Consider the following 19,680-nt stretch of genomic DNA (forward strand, 5'->3'; position numbering starts at 1 on the left):
ATTTTTAAATTTTTTTGTAGAGGTAGGATTTCGCTATGTTGCCCAGGCTGGTCTCGAACTCCTGGCCTCAAATAATCCTCCCACCTTGCCCTTCCAAAGTGTTGGGATTACAGGTGTAAACTACCACATCCAGCTTCAGTTTTTAGTTTAAACTTAGCTAACGAAAACTAAGTCTTAGTTTAACAAAAATAACTAAAACTGAATCTGTAATCCCAATGTGCAACTATATACATTGCTAATTTTGGTTATAACTTTCCATTTTCTGCTTACTTTTCTGTTTTATTTTTTCCTATATATAGACATATATGTAATTGTGTGCATGTGTGTGCACATGCATGGGTGCGTGTGTGTGTGTGTGTGAAGGCCACCAAAAATAATTTTCATTACTAAATTCAGTGGTCAATCTTTTTTTTTTTTTTTTTTTTTTTTTTTTGAGACAGAGTTTTGCTCTTGTTGCCCAGGCTGGAGTGCAATGATGCAATCTCGGCCCACTGCAACCTCTGTGTCCCAGGTTCAAGTGATTCACCTGCCTCAGCCTCCTAAGTAGCTGGTATTATAGGCACCCATCACCAGGCCCAGCTAATTTTTGTATTTTTAGTAGAGATGGGGTTTCACCATGTTGGTCTTCAATCCCTGATGTCAGGTGTTCCACCCGCCTCAGCCTCCCAAAGTGTTGGGATTACAGGTGTGAGCCACCATGCCCAGCCCAGTGGTCAATTCTTAGTCTTCATCTGCCATGACCTGTGAGCAGCATTTGACACATTATGATCACCCTCCTCCTTGAACTATATTCTTCGCTTGGTTCCCAAGAACCCCCACTCTCTGGGCTTTTCCTTCTGTATCATTGACCTTTGTTTTTAAGTGTCCTTTGCTGATTTTCCTTTCCCAAAGCTCAGTTATTCTACTTCTTGGACTCACTGTCTTGGGAATCTCTTTTATTCCCTGGTTCTAAATATCATCATCTACCTGCTGAGAACTCCCACATGTACATCTTGCCTGAGCTTCAGACTTATTTCTCTCTACCTCTACTTGAAAGTCTAATAGGCATCTCAAAGGTGTCCAGAATAGAACTTCCAAACCACTCCCCAACTACAAAAAAAGAAGGAAAGAAAGAAAGAAGAAAAAAGAAAGAAAGAAAGAAGGAAGAAAGAAAAAAAGAAAGAGAAAGAAAGAAGGAAAGAAAGAAAGAAAGAAAGAAAGAAAGAAAGAAAGAAAGAAAGAAAGAAAGAAAGAAAGAAAGAGAAAGAGAGACAAAGAAATCTCTTGGCATCTCATTAAATGGTAACTCCAAACTTCAAATTGCTCAGGTCAAAATTTTGGTACCATTCTGATTCTTCTTTTTCACTGCCACCATATATACAATCCATTAGCTAGCCCTTAAAATACTTCCAGAATCCAACCACTTCTCACTATATCCTCACTTCTGCACTAGTCCACACCACCATGAACTTTTGCCTGGATCACTACAAGAACCTCCTGAAAGAGTCTCCCCACTTTTGCCTTTGTCCTCTCCAAGACTGAGTGATCCTTCTGAAGCTAAAGTCTGTTCATATCACTCTTCTTCCCAACACACTCCAGTGACTTGCCACATGACCCAGACTAAGGCCAACATCCTCACAATGGTCTACTCAACATTCTATGTGTCTTGCTTTTTAAATTTAAAAATATAAATATAGGAAGCAGCATAGTGGCAGTTAAGAGCATGCGGTCAAGGTCAGCTTGCCTGTGTTCAAAGCCTTCTATAAATTATCATCAATAGCTGTGTGGCTATTGGGCAACTAACTTAACCTCTCAGTGCCTACATTTCCTCATCTGTAAAATAATTATAATATCCATATCATAGGGTTGTTGTGAGGATTCATAAATTAATACTTCTAGCATGCTTACAATAGTGCTGAAATAAACATAAAAGTAAAAAAATGACAAAAGGCATTTTATGCTATTAGCAAATATTTCATTATAAATTCTGTATGTAAGAAAACATGTCTCCAATGGTCCTATCTATAAGAATTTATAAATACCCCAGATATCTTTCAAAAAGGATAAAAAAAAGTTTTGGTTCAATAAATTTAAGATGAACCATCATTGTTTGATTTTTAAAAATTTATTCCGAGTTTAGGATTAGAATGGATTATCCATCATGATTTATGCTTTTAAATATTTTGGTAATTTAAAGCATCCTGACGCTGAGCTCCTTAAATATTCATCTACTTCCTAATCAATAATACTTTAGTTCCTAAAATAGATGTGATTTGTTCTGTTTATCATACAGATTGATTTATAAAGTGTACTTTAGTTTTCTGCTTTACTTCTGGACTTACATTACTGTTTAAAATGAAACAATTTGATCTAAACTAATACAATAAACAAAAGCTTAAGGTGTGTTCCTACATAGATGTATGATAGGCACAGTAGGGAGATGAGTCAGGTAGAATTTCCAGCAGGGTCCCTCAGGAATTGCTTTCTGATCCACAGAGGAGAAGGCCTTATGCCCACAAGAAAATTTATATAGATTATTAAGTGGAAAGACCTATTTAGAAAGAGGCCAAATATGCATTTGAATGCAAAGGAAGTCACAGTATTTGTTCAGAAAACCAAGAGATAGTCAGGGCTTGTGGAAGATTGATGAAGCGGTCTTAATTTTGTTCAAGAGAGACTTTTTTGATAGCCGAGTTGAACTTTTAGAATATATGTTGTGACGTTCTGTTAATTGTGGAAAATTCTTCTGGTTCTAAATGGAAGTTTGGTGTAAACTGATCCTGTTGCTGAAACTCTTAAAGGTCTGTAGGGGTGGGCTACTGATAGCTTCGTGGTGAAAAGACACTTTGCGGATTTGCCGACAACAAATGTCTCTCAGGCTTAACAGTCGTGCAGATACTGAGAATTCCTCTGGAAATGTGAGGGGAGAATTAGTACTATTTTGCCTGTGCACTCGAAACAAGGGACACCATTTAGTGAAAATGTACTTGTCAATCACCGCTAGTCTGAAACTTACCATTTCACAGTATTTGCACTAATAAAGAATATACAAATGAACAGTGCCCTTCTAAAATGCCGTCATCGTTCATTCTTGTCAAATTACACTTTCCTTGTTTTCTTTTATTTTAAAAGAAAATTGGCCCTGAAACACCATCCAGACAAGAATCCAGATGATCCAGCTGCTACTGAGAAGTTTAAAGAAATCAACAACGCCCACGCAATACTTACTGACATCTCAAAGAGAAGCATATACGACAAGTACGGATCGCTGGGACTCTACGTAGCCGAGCAGTTTGGAGACGAAAATGTTAACACCTACTTCATGCTGTCGAGCTGGTGGGCAAAGGTGAATCTGAGTTTCCTTTCTTCACAAACAATCTCCTGTAACACCATGATATTAATCACTCTTTTAGATTCCATCTCAAAGGAAGTCTAACCTTCCTGCTATTAAACTCTGGTAAATAAAAGGAGATACTGCTTCCACTGAGTGCTATTATTTAGGATCATATCTGGTTTAGCTCAACAAATAATTGTAAGATACAACATGATTTAAAATACTTCTAGACATTAATTATATTTGAATTTGGAGCTTCAGATTAACTCTTTATAATGACTAATTAAGGACTGACTCATTGCTCAAAACCAAAAATAATTTATTAGTGTGACAAGTGCTTAATAAATTATTATAGGGCAAATTTAGCCATGTCCTTTACTATCTATAGCATAGGCTACATCAGCAAACACAATACTGGGGAGAATGAGTGGTAATTATGTCAGAGACTCACTTGGAGCCTGCTGTGAGGTAGAGGAGAAAGAAATGAGGGGGAAAATGTGAGAATTTACTAGTGGAGGACAGGGAATTGGAAAGGCAGAGACAGGGGGACAGAGAGCAAAATGGATACCTAGTCAAGAAAAAGGCGACATTTTTAAGGGCTTAGTGCAATCAGAATTGACTTTTGTGTGGTAAATTTTGTTTGGTTTCCTAGGAATCTCTGATATATATATGTTTGGTGATGGTTTTTACTTGTTTGTGAATATTAATATCCTTATCTTCTGATAAAAGTATATTTACACATGGGTCATACATGTAGTCCATCAACATATTTTGTGGACAGTTCACATTCATATAAGTTCCAATACATAATAATAATTATTAAATATCTAAAAAGGCAGGTTTAATAGTAGTATCTGATTGCTATTTTCTTCCACTAAATCTTGCTAAATTGAGTTTTATGTATGCAGGAAGAGAGAGAATATGTTTTTGTACATCAGCATGCAAAAGGATTCTTGCAACCTAGCCTAATTTGCTTACTACAGTCTTCAGAGTTCTGTTTCTCGGGGATACCTGGGATTCCCATTTGAAACCCCTTTCTCTATTGTTGAAGACTTGGGGGAGAGACAAGTTCCTGTTGAGAAGATTTGGAATTTGGAATGAGAGTGTACACACTGACAATGTCATTTATGACAATAGATTGAATGTTCATAGGACCGTACAAGCTTTTGTGGGTTTGCTTGGGAACCAAACCTCTGGGCGTGACATTGTTCCATGGGAAGATACTACAGAGGCAGGTCCAGATAATTACACATATCCATCTGATGGCACATCAGGGCCTGCCTGCATAAAAATGAGAATAAATTTCCTTGCTCTGGAAGCTGACAAAATTGATCAAAATTAATATGAACAAGCAGAATCTGCCCAGTAGTGTGAGAGATACACAACATAATTCCTGGTGTGGTTCTTTAAACATGAGACCACAAAAAACATATCTTTACCTTCTCCTTGTACCAAAGCCCAGTTTCACGGCGCCCATCAGAGTGGCCCTGCATGTAGCAATCATGTGTTAAATATGCATGACATGAATGAATCAGTGTACCACAAAGTTACTATTTGTAAAAATATTAGACATCTACTTGTGCCTAGTTCTGTACTAAGCACTGTAAGGGATAAAGCAAGGTTATTTCCACAGAAGGCAAACAGTTGGAATAAAGAACAAAACAGTATATGAATGAAAAGAAAAGTTCAGAGAAGAGAACAATATGGGAATTGCATAGTAGAAACAAAAAAGACAAAAATAACTAAAAAAAGGGAGGAGTTTCGTGGGGCAATGGCTCAAGAACACTGCACAGGAGGGTGTGGAGACAGTGAGGTGGCGGGTGTTGTAGTTGTTTTCAGAGTGATTTACCTAAGACTACGAAAATGTAAATTCTCCATAGCGAAGAGATTATATATTTGAGGATGTGACTGAAGCTCCCCTACTCCAAGGCACCAGAGTCTCCACCTCACACCTGGGGCCAGAGTCAGAGATGAAGTCCAGGGCTACGAAGCACGAGTGGGGCAGGTGAGGGCTGTCAGCATTAAAGATTTCTACCTGAAGTTATTGAAGAAGTACTCAGGCATACAAGTCCTCTTTATCCCTCTTGCTCCCTTAATTAGATAAAATCTGTGGGTTTTTTTGTTTTTGTTTTTTTGAGACGGAGTCTGGCTCTGTCGCCCAGGCTGGAGTGCAGTGGCCGGCTCTCAGCTCACTGCAAGCTCCGCCTCCTGGGTTCACACCATTCTCCTGCCTCAGCCTCCTGAGTAGCTGGAACTACAGGCGCCCGCCACGTCGCCCAGCTAGTGTTTTTTTTTTTTTTTTTTTTTTTTGGATTTTTTTTTTTTGTTTGTTTTTTTGTAGAGACGGGGTTTCACCGGGTTAGCCAGGATGGTCTTGATCCCCTGACCTCGTGATCCGCCCGTCTCGGCCTCCCAAAGTGCTGGGATTACAGGCTTGAGCCACTGCGCCCGGCCAAAATCTGTGTTTTAATTAGAGGTGTATAAACCCCTTTCTTTCTACTCCAAATTGCATATTTTTGATAAAAATCATAAATTGATTTTGCTCAATTCACAAAAACTGACTTTATAACTTCACATTGGAGGAGTTGAGAGTTTCTTTTAATTTTTAGCTATAACAAACAGCGAGCAAACCTTTTATGTTTTGGGGGAAATCCTGCTGCTGTTCACCAGGCAGAGCAAATAATTTGTCTGTTTATTACTTGATACAATCATTAATTCAGCTGGTATTTTATAAGCATCTAACACATATCAGGCACTAAGTCCTTCAGTAGGAGGAACTGAAAGATGACTAGCTGACAGTGCCAGCTTGCAGGAAGCTCATGGTCTAGTCCAATGAGACAGATCTATAAACTGATCAATGTTCTAAAAATATCACTTAAAAAAAGCACCAAAGTAGAAGTCTGCATGAAACTCAATTGGGGACAAAGGAGGGAGTCATTGTTTGGGGCAGGATCAGGAAAGATGTCATAGAAGGGATCTTTAAGATGAGTCTTACACACCAGGTGGATATTTTGTTAGGTGACTGGGGAACTGGGACGTGGAAGTCCAGACAGATGAATCCACAGGGAGAGCAGAGCTATAAGGCAAGGAAAGGCAAGAACGGGGCTGTGCTGGTGCAGGGAGGCATTGGCAGAGCCAGATCACCATCATAAGGAACTTGGCTGTATCTCAGATGCAGGAGCGCCATTGCATGGGTTCAAGAGAACATGTATTTCAGAAAGTTCACTCTATCAGCAATGCACAGCATGGATTTGAGGGACGCCAGAGGGGAGGCAGGGAGGCCAGTTGGGAGGCTGCTGAAGTGTCCAGACTAGACATACTGAAGGTCTGTTCTGAAGCCCTGCTGGCCAGGATAAAAGCATGAGGGAGGATACAAGAGACTTGAGGAGAGAAGCTCTCCAGGACTTGGTGACCAGTAGGAATGTGAGTGTAGGAGGGGAAGGTATTGGAAAGTTCATTCTTTATCATTCTGGTGAGGATGATTCAGTTCCTCTGGGCAGGGGGCTTGCTAACTCATTTGACCTGCAGAGGTTTTGTTGGTTGGTTTTTTGGTTTTTGTCTCGCTTTGCTCTGCTCTTAATAATGATCACCATATAGCTTAAGAATAAAAAAAGAAACTCCATACTTTATTACTTTGGCTACAAGTCATTTCCTCTGGGTCTAATTTATTAGGCAAAACTTTACCAGGAAATTGATTTCCAAGGAAGTGAAATCGTTCTTATGTGGAGTAAGGATGAGGGTGAAGATGTGGCCTGTGGGGTGAACTGTGAAGTCTTCAGGTCTCTGGGGGTAACTGGGTGCAGACTTGATTTCATGGGTTCTCCCCTCACCGCATCACCCCTCATCCTCATTTTGCTTTGCCTCTGTTTCCCTAGGCCCTGTTTGTCATCGTTGGCCTCTTGACAGGCTGCTATTTTTGCTGCTGCCTGTGCTGCTGCTGCAACTGCTGCTGTGGGCATTGCCGGCCCAAGTCATCAGTGCCAGAAGAGGACTTCTACATGTCCCCAGAGGATCTGGAGGCACAGATCAAATCCGACATGGAAAAAGGTGGGGTACAATGAGAGCAGAGGTAGTGAGTGTCCATTCATAGGCCTGAGCAAGCACCAGGTCCCACAGAGACAGCTATCACTATAGTAGGAGAGCTCCCACAACCAAATGGTTGGAACCTCACAGACTGTCAGCTTTGGTACAGCTTCTGAGGAGAATGAAAAGACCGATACCTTTACCAGGCATAGAGAAAAGCAGTTCCTGATGCCATTAGAAAGAAAAATCATGAAATATGCTGATGATGAAACAAAGGAAATACAATTCAGGTCTCATTACAAGAGAGTGAGCACTGGATTCAGGGAGGATTGGATGAAAATGCTCAGGGCAGGAGAACCAAGGTAGAAATTTTTTGCAGAAAAAGCATTTCAGCCGGTTCCTTTAGGATCCTCTTTGGAATAGAAGGATGTGGGCATCAAAAAAAGTCACCAACCCTTGACTTTGCTTCTTTTTAACGACTTGATTATGAATTTGGGTGAACTAGGAGAGAGAAGTCCTTCTTTACCTGAAATGTAGCTTCTTTCAGGAGTAGCCTCAAACCAGCATCAAGTATGGGACTATTTGCTTTGCTAACCCACCTCCGTATGTCCATGTGTATGCATGACTGTGATGTAGTACTTGATTCTTCAAGTTCATTCTATCCAGAAATGAAAAAAATTTAAAAGTTTAAAGAAAGATGAGAGCTCACGGATTCGCAGCACCAGGAATACTTTATGGCCTCTGGGCAATGCCTTTGTTTAAAGAAGCTGGGGTCAGACCTGCCATTGTCCCGCTCCACCTTACAGCCAAGATCCTCCTGTCATTCTCTCCCATTGTTCTCTCTCATAGTTATCCTGGAGTACAGACTTCATCACTGAATCCTCAAAAAAACCTAGACAGCCAAATAAAAGAATTACTTGATAATTCAGACAGTGGCCCATTTTTATCAGAACCGCTAAAATTAGGAACAGTTTACTTTTCTGGACTATATTGTACTCTGATTCTTTTGATCAAACTGAAACGGAAATTCCAGGTCATCTAGCATCAGAGACCAGTTAAAGGCTTCCACACACGTTTTATTCCCTATGAAATGCAGTGCTAAGTAATATCCAGGTATTAACCACCCTGACTCTAGCTCAGAGGAAGGGGTCTTCAATCATGTGAATTGTGCAGACTCCTAGACTCTTTAAGGATTGGGAGCTCAGAGAGGACAGAAGGGGCTTTCTTGAAACCTGGGACCTCTTGCTGTGGGGACCTATAGGTGGCCAGTCCAGCAAACAGAGGTGGTGTTCTGACCATTTTTTTATTACTGACCTTGACGCCAAATTGTGGGCCCATGGTGAAGCCGAATTATAACTCTCCTTTCCTTTATTTGAGATATAAAAGGACAAATTAATCTTTTAATGCGGGCATATACACCAAGAAGACCAAGCAAGCAGGATTACAAGTAAATGGGTTAAGGAGTAATGTATGCATGGAGTATCTGTTTCTTCAGGAAAAGGTCCACGACGTTGACACAGCTTGCCTAAGAATGACAATCCTAGGGTCTGAATCCCATCTGCTCTTGTGAAGGAGAGAAACTGTTACAAGATTATGTCAGGGATTGCTAGCCCCATAGACCACAGGATCTCCCATAACATCCATCAACCCAGCCCAGTACTCAGTCACTGACAGAGGACCAGAAGAGACAGCAAGATAGGGGAGTATCTTCAACATCCTCCACTGGGTCAACCTAACTGAACTTTTCCTTTACAGTGGGAAAACCAAACCTAGGTGAATTGAACTTAGATATCCCCAATCCAGTGTTTCACACTTCTCTGAACAACCTCAGTCTTTCCTGTTTAAAATTAGATAAAAACTCCACCAGGTCATTTCAGTAGACCTTCTTTGTGGAAGATTTCTTTTTTGGAACAGAAATCCATACTAGGTGCCAGATTCTACCCAGATTTCCTCCCTGCTGGGTGATTGGTGATGAATCGACATGTCTGTCACTGTGCTCAGCTCTGACACCCCAGAGCTACCAATTCCATCACAGAGGTCAGATCTTGGACAAAGTAAACCACGATTCTGTTTGACTATGTTATTAAGAATTCTTAACCAAAAGGAAAAGCTTTATCTTATTTCTAAATATTTAACAGCTCATATGCAGGGATCCAGATTTTGTGGGACTTGAAGTTTACACAATTTGGGCAAACCTCTTTAAGAAAAAGAACACAAAATTAAATCTGAAAGTGAATATATATGTAGAATGAGAAAAAGAAATCACAACAAATTGCAAGGCTTAAATACTTAAGGATACCATAAATGTCACAAAATCTAGAAAAATAGCAATTGTTTAATTAACTCTCTGGTACACCTCTGCAATATGCTTCCCCTGAGGTTTTGCAGCTACACATCCATTGATTGCTTCTTCATATTAATAGGGCAATAATTTTGTAGTATTTTCTTTTTATTTTCTTTTTCTTGAGATGAAGTCTCTGTGTCGCCCAGGCTGGAGTGCAGTAGAAGATCTCGGCTCACTGCAACCTCTGCCTCCCGGGTTCAAGCATTTCTCCTGCCTCAGCCTCCTGAGTAGATGGGACTACAGGCATGTGCCACCACACCTGGCTAATTTTTTGTGTTTTTGGTAGAGATGGGGTTTCACCGTGTTAGCCAGAATGGTCTTGATCTCCTGACCTCGTGATCCTCCTGCCTTGGCCTCCCAAAGTGTTGGGATTACAGGCGTGAGTCGCCACGCCTGGCCATTTTGTAATATTTTCTATGAAAAAAAAAAATAGAAAAATCTGCCTTTCCTCTAGCATGTTTGATCAAAAAGTTTTATTACTGGTAAATTAGAAAAGTTTATTTCAGCTTTATGACTCAGTATTGATAATGTTGTCTACATTTTTAGGGATTGTTGTCAAATTCAGGAAAACACCTATATAATTTATTTCATATAGAAGATATAAGATTTGGAGGAATTTTCCACAGAACACCTTTGATTTTGTACATTTCAAACCTTGTTGTCCTTACTCCATCTAATACTCCCAGCATCAGAGCCCAATGGACACATTCACATTGTGTAACATCACCTCTGGTTTAGATTTTCATGTCCCCTCAGCAAGTGAATTGGCACAGTGAGCTGTAGGAGTCTACCTAAAGCCATTTCTGCACTCGTAGGGCTAACAGTAATTAACTACACACAGAGCTGCTGCAAACCACAAAAACATATCCCACTAAATTCAACTGAAACCTAACCCTAACTCTTTATCCCCTTAATCAAATCCCCAAAATGTCTACAGTTCCTCTGTTGCCATTCATCAGACAGAGAAATGTGACAGAAGGGAAGTCAAAGTGGAAAGAGATGTTTTTGTTGATTGTGGCCAAAATATCTTTCTTTTGCAAATTACAAAAAACATGAATACATCGTTAGGGCCCCAATAGGCCCTTGGAAGGCTGTGCACAGGTGAGGATCCTTGAGCTTAAGTTTTATTAACTGTGCAGTAAATCCAGCACTGTTCTTGGATCTACCCTTTCCTTTTAAGGAACTGTGCCTTATTTGCAGTTAGTTGTATTAGCTAAATTCACGTTTGTACTCCACTAACCCAGAGTTCAGGCTGGTTAAGAATGAAAATCAGACTTCATCTGAAGACTAAGCTTTCTGGACTGTGGTCCATTAAATGGACTGCACTTGCATCCGCTCTGCAAAAGAAGGGAACCCACTTAAGGTTCTTTAAGAAAATACACTTGAAAGAGTCTACTAGCCACTTAAAAATCAAGTGACTCAAGATAAAGAATAAACAGCATTCATCAAGGTTTGAATCCATTAGAAGGCACTGGTATGACATTAGGGCTTTAAGAATCTTATTTTAGTGATTCTAAAACTTAATTTAAAAATGGCAAACTTTTTCTTACTTGGGGAATCCTTCATTCTTAGGTAGGATTTAATCATAAAATCTTAGGATTTTAGACTTGGGAGGAATCTGAGGAATCAACCCTCACCTCTGCATGGCTTTTCCAGCCAGCTGCTCATTTGAAAGCTGCCTGTGGTTTAGGACTTTGTTTATAAGTAAGAGATGCCCATAAAAATTCAACCACCAAAGGAGGGCGTCGAGTCCACATTAACTCTACAGTCCACCCTCAGGCACCATTCAAGGGTACCAAAACACAATTACATTTACACAATTTTTGTGTAAATTTTTTTTGTTTTACAAAAGTGTGGTATCCACATATTATTACGCCCTTTTCCTGCTTCTTTGCAGAGGAAAATTTTGATGAAATCATATTTATCAGTTCTTTTTAAATTGATTGTGCTTTATTTTGGTGTTATGTCGAGAACTCAGACTACCTTTATGTCATAAAGACTTTCTCCAATGTTTTCTAAAAGTTTTTGAGTTTTATGTTTAACATTTAGATCTATGACCCATTTTGAGTTAATTTTCATATAAGGTGTGAGGTTTAGGTCCAGACTCTTTTTTTTTTCTTGAATATGGAATCTAATTTTTCTAAGACCATTTGCTGAAAATGGTCTATGTATCCTCTACATGGCTTCTACTATGTATCCTTTGTTCATTGAATTGTCTTTCCCTCTTTGCCAAAAATCAGTTGGCCAGGGTTGGGCAGGGTGGCTCACATCTGTAATTCCAGCACTTTGGGAGGCTGAGGCTGGCGGATCGCTTGAGGCCAGGAGTTCAAGACCAGTCTGGCCAACACAGTGAAACCCTGTCTCTACTAAAAATACAATGATTAGCCGAGCATGGTGGCAGGTGCCTGTAATCCCAGCTAATCAGGAGGCTGAGGCACAAGAATTGCTTGAATCTGGGAGGCAGAGGTTTCAGTGAGCAGAGATTGGGCCACTGCACTCCAGCCTGGGTGACAGAGCAAGACTCTGTCTCAAAAAAAAAAAAAAAAAAAAAGAGGTCATATTTCTATGGACCTATTCCTGTATTCTCTAGTCCGTCCCATTGATCTATGTGTAGGAATCTACCTAAAGTCATTTCTACACTCGTAGGGCTGACAATAATTAACTACACACAGAGTTGCTGCAAACCACAAAAACATATCCCACTAAATTCAACTGAAACCTATCCCTAACTCTTTATCCCCTTAATCAAATCCCCAAAATGTCTACAGTTCTTCTGTTGCCACTCATCAGACAGAGAAATGTGACCTCATCAATTCCACACTGTCTTGCTGTCTTGCAGCTTTAAAGTAAGCCTTAAAATCAGGTAGTGTGATTCTTCCAACTTTATTTTTTTTTTCAAAATTGTTTTGGCTCTTCTAGTATCTTTGCTTTGCATATAAATTTTAGAATCAAGTTGTCTATATCTACAGAAAAATCCTGCTGGGATTTTTATTGAAATTGCATTAAATTTGTAGATCAGCTTGGAAAGAATTGACATCTTTACTATGTTGAATATTCCAATCTATCACACAGTATGTATCTCTACTTACCCAGGTCTCATTTGATTTCTTTCATGAACATTTTGTAGCTTTCAGCATACAAAGCTAGTATGTCTTGTTAAATGAGTACCTAAGTATTTCATTTTGGAGAGAGCTATTGTAAGTGGCGTTGGTTTTAATTTTGTTTGCAGTTGTTCATTGCAAGTATTTACAATTTCTTTCTGTGTTGCCTTTGTATCCCATGTCTTTGCTAAACTCATTTAACAGTTTGGATTTTTGTGAGTGTGTAAATTCCTTGGGATTTTCTATGCAGACAATTATATCATCTACAAATAGAAACAGTTTGATTTCTTCCATTCGCATCCTTATTCCATTTGTTTCTTTTTCTTGCCTTGTTGTACTAAGATTTCTACCACTTTGTTTGCTGCTGTGCTGTTATTGTCTTAAAATTCTTAATTTTTGAATAAGGTACCTCACATTTTCATTTTGAACTGGGTTTGGCAAGTTATATAGCCACTACTGAGGATATTTCCTCCTGTGGACTATAAATCGGGATTTCAAGTTTGATGACTTTTGCCAACAGAATTTTTCTTCGAAGGAACTATTAGCTAACTTTACATTTACATTTTAAAATCTACATTATATAAGGATGTTTAAAAGAACAGAGGAGCCAATCCTCACTGGCAAGGAAAAAGACAAAATGCCTCCAGAGCATAATACTCTGGTTTTAGGGAAGAAGAAAACAAATTAAGATGAGACAAGGTGGGATGGGGAAGACTAAGTGGAGCCAGTGCTTTATATTAATTACCCATCTAAATGCTATGTTACAGATTATTATACTGTACTTGGAGATTTGACCAGCATATGAAGATTACCACAGGAAATTAATTTTTCATACATGAGCACTGATTTTAAGGAAATATGGTTAGCAGTTCTTTCTTCTATTATTCTCCCCATCTTTTATCCAGAAATGTCAAGATGCAAAGTAGAGTAAAACTACTATGGGGCAATCTTTACTCCAGAATAAAAGTAATAGCTACTTAACACTTTGTCTTCTTATATCTTACTGTATGAACAAATAAGAGAAAGGAACAGGGGTTAACTAGGGAAATACATTTATGATTTGAATTCAGTTACTGTAGCAGTCTGTTTTCACACTATTATAAAGATACAACCAGAGAATGGGTAATTTATAAGCAAAAGAGGTTTAATTGACTCACAGTTCTACATGGCTGAGGAGGCCTTAGGAAACTTACAATCATGGCAGAAAGTGAAGGAGAAGCAAGCACCTTCTTCACAAGGCAGCAGGTGAGAGAGAGAGAGTGAGCAAAGGGTAAGTGCCACACTTTTAAACCTTCAGATCTCATGAGAATTCACTCACTATCGTGAGAACAGGATGAGGGACACCAGCCCCATAATCCAGTCACCTCCCACCAGGTCCCTCCCTTGACACATGCAAGTTAAAATTTGAGATAAAATTTGATAGGGACATAGAGCCAAACCATATCATTCTGCCCCTGCCCCCTCCAAAATCTCATGTCCTTTTCACATTTCAAAACAAATCATCCTTTCCCAACAGTCCCCCAAAGTCTTAACTCATTCCAGCATTAACTCAAAAGTCCAAGTCCAAAGTCTCATCTGAGACAAGGCAAGTCCCTTCTACCTATGAGCCTGTAAAAGCAAAAGCAAGTTAGTTACTTCCAAGATACAATGGAGGTACAGGCATTGGGTAAATGTTCCCAATCCAAATAGGAGAAACTGGTCAAAACAAAGGGACCACAGGCCCCAGACAAGTCTGAACCCTGGCTGGGCAGTCATTAAATCTTAAAGCTCCAAAATCTCCTTTGATTTTATGTCTCATATCCAGGGCATGGTGATGCAAGAGGTGGGCTCCCACAGCCTTGGGCAGCTCTGTCCCTGTGGCTTTGCAGGACTCTGCAGGGTACAGCCCTTGCAGCTGCTTTTCCTAGCTGGCATTGAGTACCTGTGGCTTTTCCAGGCTCTTGGTGCAAGCTATTGATGGGTCTACCTTTCTGGGGTCTGGAGGATGGTGGCCTTCTTCTCACAGCTCCACTAGGCAGTGCCCCAGTGGGGACTGTATGTGGGGGCTCCAAACCCATATTTCCCTTCTGCATTGCCCTAGCAGAGGCTCTCCATGAGGGCTTTACCCCTGCAGCAGACTTCTGCCTTGACATCCAGGCATTTCCATACATCCTCTGAAATCTAGGCAGAGGATCTCAAAGTTCAACTCTTGTGTTCTGCACACCAGCAGGCCCAATACCACGTAGAAGCCACCAAGGTTTGAGGCACCCTCTGAAGAGTACCTTGGCCCCTTTCAGCCTCATCTGGAGCTGGAGTGGCTGGGATGCAGGGCACCAAGTCTTGAAGCTGCATAGAGCAGTGGGGCCCTAGACCTGGCCCAAGGAGCCATTTTTTTTTTCTCCTAGGCCTCCAGGCTTGTGATTGGAGGGCCTTCTCTGAAGGTCTGTACATGCCCTGGAGACAGTTTCCCCATGATCTTGGCTATTAACATTCAGTTTCTTGTTACTTACGTAAATTTCTGCAGCAGGCTTGAATTCCTCCCCAGAAAATGGATTTTTCTTTTCTATCATATAGTCAGGCTGCAAATTTTCCAAACCTTATGCTCTGCTTGCCTTTTAAACATGAATTCCAATTTCAAACCATCTCTTTGTGAACACGTATAACTGGCTTTCAGAATCAGCCAGATCACCTCTTGAATGCTTTGCTGCTTAGCCATTTCTTCCACCAGATACCCTAAATCATCTCTCTCAAGTTCAAAGTTCCACAGATCTCTAGGACGGGGCAAAATGCTGTCAGTCTCTTTGCTAAAGCATAGCATGAGTGACCTTTGCTTCAGTTCCCAACAAGTTCCTCATCTCTGTCTGAGATGACCTCAGCCTGGACTTCATTGTCCATATCACTATCAGCATTTTGGTCAAAGCCATTCAACAAGTATCTAGAAAGTTCCAAACTTTCCCACATCTTCCTGTCTTCTTCTGAGCCCTCCAAACTGTTCCAACCTCTGCCTGTTACCCAATCCCAAAGTCGCTTCCATATTTTCAGGTTGTCTTTATAGCAGTACCCCACTCTGCCTGTACCAACTTTCTGTATTAGTCTGTTATAAAAATACCACTCTGCTATAAAAATACCACCTGAGACCGGGTAATTTATAAACAAAAGAGGTTTAATGGACCTCGCAGTTCTGCATGGCTGGGGAGGCCTCAGGAAATTTACAATCATGGAGGAAGGTGAAGGAGAAGCAAACACCTTCTTCACAAGGTGACAGGAGAGAGAGGAGTGAGTGAAAGGGAAGTGTCACACTTTTAACCCAATCAGATCTTGTGAGAACTCACTATCATGAGAACAGCTTGGGGGAAACCGTCTCCATGATCCAGTCACCTCCCTTGACACATAAGGATTCCTACTCAAAATGAGATTTGTGTGGTAACACAGAGCCAAACCATATCAGTGACCAAACACTACAAATTTCACTTTTAAGTACATGTTATAGGACATTATAACTATTTCTTAATTTATGAAAATCCAAATTTGAAATATCAACTCCTTTCTTAATTGTTGACTTATAAAAACTATTAGAAATATTTCTCACCTGCCTTAAGACAGTTTTAACAATTCTAATTATGTATCCAAGACTTTGTCTTGTGTATTTGTTATTGTGTGCATATTCAAACATGCCTACTCCTTGACTCTAGCTGAAGTCTAAGATACCTTTTGATGATATAAAATTGTACCAAACTCTGTTCAATAGTGGTGTTACAGTGTGGGATTTGGTAGCAAAGGGGATAGATTTGTTTGGGTTTTTATGGCCCTTTAAACTATATCAGAAAGTATAATCCAGCTTCTACCTTTAAGAAATAAATGGGGGAAAGTTCAAACAGTGGCATCTTCAGTATTCACTGGCAACTACAGAACTTATAAGTGGATTCCTATGTCTTTCTTAAAATAGAAATATACTCCCAATATACTCCCAAAATGGGACCCCAGGAACACAGAGGCATTCTGTTGTTCTTATGAATCAATCAAGATCAAATGGAAGATAGATAGTGTCTTGGGGGAACCCTTCCCCAGTTTTGTTGTCTTTGAAAATTTGAAACCTTAAAGGTAAAAGGTAATAGGTACCAACTTATTTCCCTGACTTTCATATGCTCACAAATTAGGAGTTCTACTTTGTGAAATTTTGGGTGGTATGTTTTAAAAAAGCTCACTTAGACCCTATACTCCTTTAGCAGCTGAAAGCCACAATGAAATAGAATTCCACTATGAGGGCCTTACAGACCATCTTGAGAGAGAGCCTTATTTCGTGGGACAATGTATCTGTATGTAGTATATGTGCTTGCATGCGTGTGTGTGTGTGTGTGTGTGTGTGTGTGTGACAGAGAGAGAGAGAGAGAGAAGTTATGGAGCAAGAGCCCAAATTGGAACCAGTTACCTCTGAACACCCTGACAAAGCAAACCCACAATATAACAGCTAAATTCAGTTTGATTTTTCCAAGCTGAAGGCAGTAGAATGACCTCCAACCAAAATTTCCAGCTAAACCCTAAAAAAACAAAACAAAACAAAAACCCTAAACAAAACAAAACAAAAAACTGTGGAGTCATGATTGCCCCAATTTTTTTTAAAGGAGGGAGAATAAAAGAAAAAGAGTTTTATACTATTGACCTTGGATCTAAAAATGTGAGATTCAGTTCATAGAAAAATCTGTTGACTGCTTAACTGTTCTTGCCACTCACCTGGATAAAACCCAAATACATTCACAACCACAAAACCACTGAGATGAAGAGGCCATATGGCTTGTAATTAGACTCTCACTCTTGGCCAAGATATTGAGACATTTATTACATTTGCTATTTAGTATTCATCACATCTTACTGCCCAGGGAAAAGGCACCAAGGAAGAGATTAAATTCATCCTTCCCCTTTTTGCCACTCCCCACATATCATGCTTCTTCCTACCCCTTTCCCTCAATCAAAAGGAATCAATTTCTAGAAATAATGCATGGAAAACAATGCTTGCAAGTCAAGAGTGCTGTGCTTCTTCTTTATACGGAAACAGCAAGAAAGTACCATCAAGGTCTTAGGCCAGAGCAGTAGGACAGGTTTGTCAGCTCTGAATGCTCCCCCAAAAAGCAGCTCAAAGTGAACCCAAGATTTCTTTGATTTTTGGCCATTAAGGTTCAGTGAGCAAACTTACTGGTCAGGTTTATTGAGATAGTCTTCGGACAGCAAACATTTACTGATCACTTAGTATTTGCCTGATGCTATACCAGGGGCTAGAGAAAGTAAAGACATAGTTCCTGGTACTTTGGACCTTACAAACTAGCAAGGGAGATGGGGAGACAAATATTAAATAAATAATCACACAAAGAACTAGTTAATTTACAGGTACATAAGCCTGCCAAGAAGAAGTACAGGGGCTGTGAAAGTGAGCACTTGGGGCCTCACCTGCATGCAGGTTGAGGACACTTTCCCAGGAAGTGACATTTAAAGCAGAAGACTTTAAGAAGGAGGAGGAGTTGAGGGGTAGGAGACTCTGGGGATGGTGCACTGTAGAAGGGACCAATCTTAGTACAAGCAAAGAACTATCACAGCCTCTCCCCATATTCTTAGGGATAAGATGGTGAATAGTGCTTTGCATGCCAGGCAAGGCAGGTAGAGTCATATTGGGCTGTTCTATTGAATAGTTTTATCAGGTAATCGAATGAAGCAGAAGTTGTGCAATGACTATTTTTTGCAAAGAAACCCAAACTGAGATATGCTTACACAAAGGTTCAAACCATCAAAATGAAACGTGATAAGTGGAAGTAGCTGGAATCCCCAACAGTTTGCTAGAGAAGTGCAAGAGTGGTAGGATTACCTAGGGAAGGGGGAAAAGGACTTGAGAGACTCCATGGAGAAAAATGCAAAAATATAGAGGGGAGGTGAAATATTATTCCGCCATAAAAAGCAATGAGGTAGTGATACATGTGGATGCTACAATGTGGGTGAACCTGGGAAGATCATGCTAGACGGAAGAAGTCAAACACAAAAGGACAAACATTGTACGATTCAATTTATATTAAATATTCAGAATAGGTAAATCCAAAGAGGCAGAAAGTAGATTGGTGGTTGCCAGGGCCTGTGGCGCGGGACAAATAGGGAGCAACTGTTTAATGGGGACTGGGTTTCCTTTTGGGGAGATAAAAATGTTTTTCAATTAGACAAAGTGTGAGTCATACATTAGCTGTATTTGTACTCAATGCCACTGAAGTGTTCATTTTAAAGTGGTTGGTTTTAAGTTATGTGAATCTCATTTCAATCTTAAAAATATATAGTAGGGGAGAGGGTAGACCAAGATTTGACTAGAGAAAGAAACTGAACACCCTTCCTTCAGAAAAGGAGAGTCCTTTGTTCTCTGCAAATTCATGCAGCACAGCGAGTGGAGGATATCACAGGCCTAAGGAAGGCATTAAAATTCCCGAAAAGGGACAGCAAAAAGGTGACTCAGCCTTTTACGCCAGCTAACCTTTTACGCCAGCTAACTTGAGGGCAGTCCACCCCAGGGACTAAGACAGAGGGCTGTGGAGTCAGACAATCCTGGCTCAGGCCTCAGCTCCCTAAGTTACTGGTTGAGGTTCTGGGGATAATTTACCTAACTCCTTTATCTGTTATTGTTTTTCTCAAATATTAAATAGATACAAATAAATATGACCTGGGTTTCTACCTCAGAAAAAGAATGTTACCATCACCTTTAGAGCTCCTTGTTTGCTCTTCAGAAGTAATGATCTTAAATCATGTGTGACCAGTTCTTACTATTCTTTTTAGTATTACAACTTTATTTATAATCCTAATGGCATACTTCTTGGTTTTCCCTATTTTTGAACTTCAAGTGAATAGATTTACATGCAATAATTATCTTTCTTCAACTTTCTTTATTTTTACTG

The 19,680-nt window shown here is 40.0% G+C and overlaps 1 protein-coding gene across 2 annotated transcripts in view; it reads left to right on the forward strand.

Annotated features, from left to right (window-relative positions):
- Positions 1 to 19,680, forward strand: part of DNAJC5B (DnaJ heat shock protein family (Hsp40) member C5 beta) — a 61,500-nt gene that overhangs the window by 33,368 nt on the left and 8,452 nt on the right. For both annotated transcript variants that reach the window (XM_077943691.1, XM_001093963.4), the window contains exons 3-4: positions 3,112 to 3,325; positions 7,189 to 7,360. In XM_077943691.1, coding sequence (XP_077799817.1) covers positions 3,112 to 3,325; positions 7,189 to 7,360 — 386 coding nt within the window. The remainder of the gene's footprint in view (positions 1 to 3,111; positions 3,326 to 7,188; positions 7,361 to 19,680) is intronic.

Source organism: Macaca mulatta, chromosome 8, assembly GCF_049350105.2.
Source record: "Macaca mulatta isolate MMU2019108-1 chromosome 8, T2T-MMU8v2.0, whole genome shotgun sequence".
Classification (NCBI taxonomy): Eukaryota; Metazoa; Chordata; class Mammalia; order Primates; family Cercopithecidae; genus Macaca; species Macaca mulatta.